This window comes from Theropithecus gelada, chromosome 6, assembly GCF_003255815.1.
Source record: "Theropithecus gelada isolate Dixy chromosome 6, Tgel_1.0, whole genome shotgun sequence".
Taxonomy (NCBI): domain Eukaryota; kingdom Metazoa; phylum Chordata; class Mammalia; order Primates; family Cercopithecidae; genus Theropithecus; species Theropithecus gelada.
The window spans coordinates 176,326,032-176,332,038 of record NC_037673.1 but is presented as its reverse complement, the minus strand read 5'-3'; the positions used below and the strand labels follow the sequence as shown (position 1 = coordinate 176,332,038).

The 6,007-nt window shown below is 52.5% G+C and overlaps 1 protein-coding gene across 4 annotated transcripts in view; it reads left to right on the top strand.

Annotated features, from left to right (window-relative positions):
* Window positions 1-4,178, top strand: part of RASGEF1C (RasGEF domain family member 1C) — a 106,615-nt gene extending 102,437 nt beyond the window's left edge. For all 4 annotated transcript variants that reach the window (XM_025388275.1, XM_025388274.1, XM_025388276.1 and 1 more), the window contains 2 exons: window positions 2,879-2,951; window positions 3,453-4,178. In XM_025388275.1, coding sequence (XP_025244060.1) covers window positions 2,879-2,951; window positions 3,453-3,477 — 98 coding nt within the window. In that variant the 3' untranslated portion in view covers window positions 3,478-4,178. The remainder of the gene's footprint in view (window positions 1-2,878; window positions 2,952-3,452) is intronic.
* The last annotated feature ends 1,829 nt before the right edge of the window (window positions 4,179-6,007 follow it).

Below are 6,007 nucleotides of genomic sequence, written 5' to 3'. Positions count from 1 at the left end.
GGCCGGGCGCGGTGGCTCAAGCCTGTAATCCCAGCACTTTGGGAGGCCGAGACGGGTGGATCACGAGGTCAGAAGATCGAGACCATCCTGGCGAACACGGTGAAACCCCGTCTCTACTAAAAAATACAAAAAAAAACTAGCCGGGCGAGGTGGCGGGCGCCTGTAGTTCCAGCTACTCGAGAGGCTGAGGCCGGAGAATGGCGTAAACCCGGGAGGCGGAGCTTGCAGTGAGCTGAGATCCGGCCACTGCACTCCAGCCCGGGTGACAGAGCGAGACTCCGTCTCAGAAAAAAAAAAAAAAAAAAAAAGAATTAACACCAGTTCTGCACAATCTGTTCCAGAAAGTGGAAGAGGAGGGAGCCTCCCGATTCATTTTATGAAGCCAGTTATCTCAGTCAGTTTGAGCTGCCATAACGAAATACCTTAGACTGAGTAATTCATAAACAACAGACATTTTCTTACCACTGAGTTAAATATAGATATATATATATATTTTCTACAGTTTCAGAGGCCAGAAGTCCAAGATGAAGGCAGATCCTGTGTCTGGTGAGGGCTGCTCTCTGCTTCCAAGGTGGAGCCTTCTCGCTGTGTCCTCACATGGCAGAAGAGGCAAATGCAGTGTCCTCATATGGCAGATGGACAAAAAGGGGCCAGGCTAGCTCCCTCCAGCCCTTTTATAAGGGCACTAATCCCATCCGTGAGGGTGGAACCTTATGGCCTAATCGCCTCCTACAGACCCCGTCTGTTAGTTAACACTGTTGCATTAGGGATTATGTTTCAACATGAATTTTTCAGGGACACAAACATCCAAACCATGGCACCAGTATTACTCTGATACTAAAACCAAAGACAGTACCAAAAAAAGAAAATATAGACCAATATCCCTCAGGAATATAGATACAAGAATCCTTAACAAAATAAGCAAATAGAGTTCAGCAATATATAAAAATAATTATACGTCATGACTAAGTGGGTTCATTCCAAGGATGTGAAGCTGTTCAATATTTGAAATTCAATCAGTGTAATTCACTATACTAAACAGCTAAAGAAGCAAAGACACATGATTATATTAATCAATGCAGAAAAAGGATTTGACAAATTTCTACACGCATTTACAGTAAAAACTCTCAGAAACTAGTAATAGAAGGGAATTTATCAGCATGACAAGTTGCATCTACAGAAACGCTTCTGCAAACATTATTTTTAACAGTGGAAGATTTAATGCTTTCCTCCTAAGACCAGTAACAAGGAAAGGATGTTCACTCTTCCCCATTCTTAGTCATCATAGTAATGGAAGATCTAGTTAGTGCAATAAGGTAAGAACAGGAAATAACACACAAATCAGAAAGAAAAATTAACGCTGTCCCTATTTGCAGATCATGAGGGAAAAAAATCCCAAGGAATCTATAAAAACTCCTAGAACTAATAAGGGATTCAGCAAGGTTGCAGAATACAAGACGCACATGGAGAAATCAACCGTGTTTCTACGTATGAGCAATGAATATGCGCACACTGAAACCAAAACTATAATACCATTTACAATCACTCACACACGAAAATGTAGGTGGAAATCTAACAAAACATGCACAGGACGTAGATGCTAAAAGTTCATGCTGATGAAAGAAATCAAGGAAGATGTAGATAAATGGAGACACAGAATGTTCACGAACGGGAAGACTGCGTAGCAAAGGTTTTAATTCTCCTCCCAGAATTTAAGTACGGGTTTAATGCAATTCCTACCCAAATCCCAGCAAGACTCTTTGTAAGATAGAGATGAGATTCTCCTAAAATTTGTATGGGAAGGCAAAGGAACTAGAATTGCTAAAACAATCTTGAAAAGGATTCATGGGAGGAATGAGTCTGCTTGATGTTAAGGCTGATATTATAGAGCTACAATCATTAAGACAGCACAGTATTAGGGGAGGGATGGACACATAGTCAATGGGACAGAACAGAGAACCCAGAAAGAGACCCACACAAGTATATCAGGTGATTTTTGACCAAAAAAAAAAAACTCAATGGAGGAAAGCTAGCCCTCCAACAAACAGTGCTGGAGCGTCCAGGCATCCACAGTCCACAGACCAACACATGAGCCCCAGCCCAAGCCTCACACCTTACACAAATAATTAGCTCAGCATGGATCACAGACTAAAATGTAAAATGTAAACCTATACAACTTTTAGCAGGGAAAAGCAAGAGATAATCCTCAGAATATAGGGCTAGATAAAGAGTTTCTTATTCCAAATATGCCACTATTATATGACCCAGCCAATGCATTCTTGGGCAGTTAGTTATTCTAGAGAAATGAAGACTCATGTATTTATACATCATTTGAAGTGAGTTTCACACAGAAGCAAAAGCCCTTACGCAAATATCATAGAGCTATGGTCATTAAGAGAGCACAGTATTAGGGGAGGGATGGACGCATGCAACAATGGGACAGGATAGAGAACCCAGAAAGAGACCCACACAAATACACCAGGTGTAGAACAGGTTCTTATCATCTGGGTGTAGAACAGGTTCTTATCATCTGGGTGTAGAACAGGTTCTTATCATCTGGGTGTAGAACAGGTCATTGTCATCTGGGTGTAGAACAGGTCCTTGTCATCTGGGTGTAGAACAGGTCATTATCATCTGGGTGTAGAACAGGTCCTTGTCATCTGGCTGTAGAACAGGTCCTTGTCATCTGGCTGTAGAACAGGTTCTTGTCATCTGGGTGTAGAACAGGTCCTTATCATCTGGCTGTAGAACAGGTTCTTACCATCTGGCTGTAGAACAGGTTCTTATCATCTGGCTGTAGAACAGGTTCTTATCATCTGGGTGTAGAACAGGTTACCATCAACCATAGTTGTGAAATTTCACTTCATTTTCTGTCTAGGTCTTTATTTGGCTTCTTATGAAAGTGAGAGCCCAGAGAACCAAACAGAAAAAGAGAGATGGAAATCTCTAAGGTGAGTCTTTGTGCTGAGATGGGGCCTGGGGGCTGCTTGGGACCAGGACAGGGCCGAGGGGCTTCAGAGATACCTGGGTCATCAGCCTCCTGGGAGCCTGAGCAGCCCACAGTGGGGTGGGGCGGGATCAAGCCATGGTCGTAGGATGAGGAGAGGAGGCTGAGCCTGTGACCCTCCCCTCCATAGCTGGTGGCTGCCTCTGTGGGCAGTCAAGATGCATGTCCCAGGGACAGGGACTCCCAGTCTATATTTTTATGCCAGACAGTAGGACACACGCCCCACCTCCTTCTTGCTCAGCGTGTTAACACGTCCGAGTGGCGGTCGGAAATGATCCATAGCAGTGGACTTGGAGGACTGGCCACAGGGATTTGCAGAACATCCCTCGGGGGCAGGAGGCCGGCTCTCCTCAGCGCACTGAGAAGATGGCTGTGCTGGAGAGCCGTCTCACCGGGGTGGGGAGCTCCAGGCTCTCACCGCTGCCCGACATGCTTAAATCTGCAGATCTTCTATTTTGGGGAAGACATGAAAGCGCTGAGCTGAGGGAGGAGGAAGAGATGGAGCCCGCAGAAGCCGTCCCCAGCCCTGCCTCGGATGGCCCAGCGGGCAGAGGCAGGAGAGCGCCTCACTACTTTGCAAATGCCGACCCCGTGGCCTGCTGCCCCTCACAATGGCCATACGGGCACAGGAGACCTTTTGTGGGACTTCAGCCCTGGCAGGACCCAGGGCCTCCAGACGTGTGGGTGGCACATGCCTTGGGGACATCCTGCCTTCAGGACTGTGGGGCCTGGTCAGTCTGTCCATCCTCGGCAAGGACACAACACTGCCGCAGAGGGTGGGGCCACTGCAAGCTCGAGACCTTGCTTGGTGACATGTGCCACTTAGGCCACCACCCACAGTCTGTCACCAGGTGGCTTGGGAACTTCTGGAACCACAGCAGGCATCACGGTGCGAAGTGAGATGCCCGTGCCAGCCCCGAGCCCACCGGCGGCCACTGCCATTCCGCCCATGGTCCCTCACCCTGCCCTGCCGACGAGCTTGTCTCTGCAGCCCAGGTACCCGCTTCCTGGACGCTGCTGGCCCCAGGAGATAGCTTTCTGGTAACAGCTGTGGAACGGGTCAGCAGGACAAACTGGACACCCGGAGTCACAGTGTGTACACGGCAGTCCCGCCACCCAGCCCCTTGTAAACTCTAGTCGCTATAAACACACCCGTACACCCTGCCTATCCGTGTCCACCCCATGTCTCCGACCCACCGGCCTGAGATGACCTTTGGCCAGGATGCCTGGCAGGTTTTCAACTCAGCCCAGGGAATGTTGTAGCCACAGTTCCAGGCATGGGACTGGGAAACCGTTTCCCATCCAGGGACCCGTGTCGTGCTCACAGAGCCTGGTGCACGGTGGATGCTCAGCTAACCTTTGGGGAGGGATACCCAGAGCCTTGCCTGTGCCTGGTTCCTCTTGTCCAGAGCAGGGCATGAGGAAGCCAGTAAAACCCCTCGGCCCACCAGCAGGCCCCTCCCACAGCCCCACCCAGTCTGTTTCCAGCCCCTCACAAACTGAGCCAGCAAGCAGTGCGCTGGGGAGCAGCTGAGACCCCACCTGACATGTGACAAGGTCATTTAGTCAGGAAGTCAAGGAGTGCAATTTGCACCCCCTTTCCTGGTCAAGGCCTGCTGGGGGTGCGGATGGGTTGGGGAGGGAGCGCTGGGGTGCACTGACTGACCCACCCTGGCCCGCTCTAGGCCATGTCAGGCCCCTCCGCGGTGGGGTCCCACTCAGGATCAGACTTGGCTGTCCTAGACTTGGTTCCAATCTGGGGAACAGGCAGAGACAGGGCCACCAGCAGCCCCGGTGCCTCAGCCAACTCGGGGACTCTGCCTGGTGAGCCAGGACCGCAGCAAGGCCCAGAAGAGCCCGGCAGAGGCCCAGGGCCTGCACATCAGGGCGAGCAGAATCTGCCCTGCACCCCCCCAGCCCTCCCCTCCCATCTGAGACCCCAGGGCGGGCAAGTATTGTGCAGAGGTGGGGGCAGGGCTCCCATAGGGCCCGGGCAGAGCCCTGGAGGCCAAACCCCAGGAGTTTGGGGGGGTTCCAGGAGCTGGTTAGAGCCACCTTCTCACCCTCATCTCTACCTGACACCCGCAGTCCCTGGCACCCCTTGGGCAACATGAGAAAAGCCCACTGCAGAGGTCAGCGGGGACCGTCCCTGCCTCCTGGCTGTACCGGTATGCTGTTCCCACTGCCTGACATGCTGTTCCCCACCTTGTCAATCCAGTCAGAGCTGCAGCCTCAGGTGCAGGGCCCATCTCCCAGAAGCCATTCCTGACAGCAGCCCCCCAGTGGCCCAGGGCAGGATGGGTATCAGGACGGCCAGGTGAAGCTGGGTGCCCCGAGGCTCACCCCAGCAGGGGAGGCTCTGGGGCAGGAGGGAAGGAGGCAGCCCACAGCCAGCCCCATGGAGAAGGCAGGTCTGGGGGCTCAGGCTGAGGACATTTGTTTCTCAGGATCCTCCAAGGGGCCTTCAACCTGGCTCTGCACCCCTCTGAGCAGCTGCTGGGTGCCAGGCCCTGGTGCAGCCAGAGGGCATGAGCTCCCTCAGAGGACCCGCCCAGACCCGGTGTTCCTTCTCCAGGTGCAGCCTCGGAGCCCAGGGAGGCCTTGCCCACAGCCACACAGTCTGCTCCTTGGCTCATGGCCCTTCCCTGCAGAGGCGTCTTTGTTCTCCTGTAGTCCTGGCTCCAGTGTCATGGCCAGCCAGATGGGACGGCCCCCAGGGGCTCCACAGGGCAGGGCCTGTGCCTGTGGGGCAGGTGTCAGCAGCGCAGGTGGTGCCCAGGACTAATGCCTGTGAGCGCAGCATGGCACCAGGTGATGCGAATCCCTAACACCACTCAGTCAAATGCAGGCACGAGGCGGGGCCTGGCCATGGGCTCTCCTTCACCACCTAGGCTTCTCCAGGGAGGGAGCCGGGGTGGGGTGGAGCCTGCAGACTGGAAGATTCTTCCCTGACTGGGGCTTGCCTCAGAGGCCCTGGGCCTGGCTGGGGTTCCAAATGGA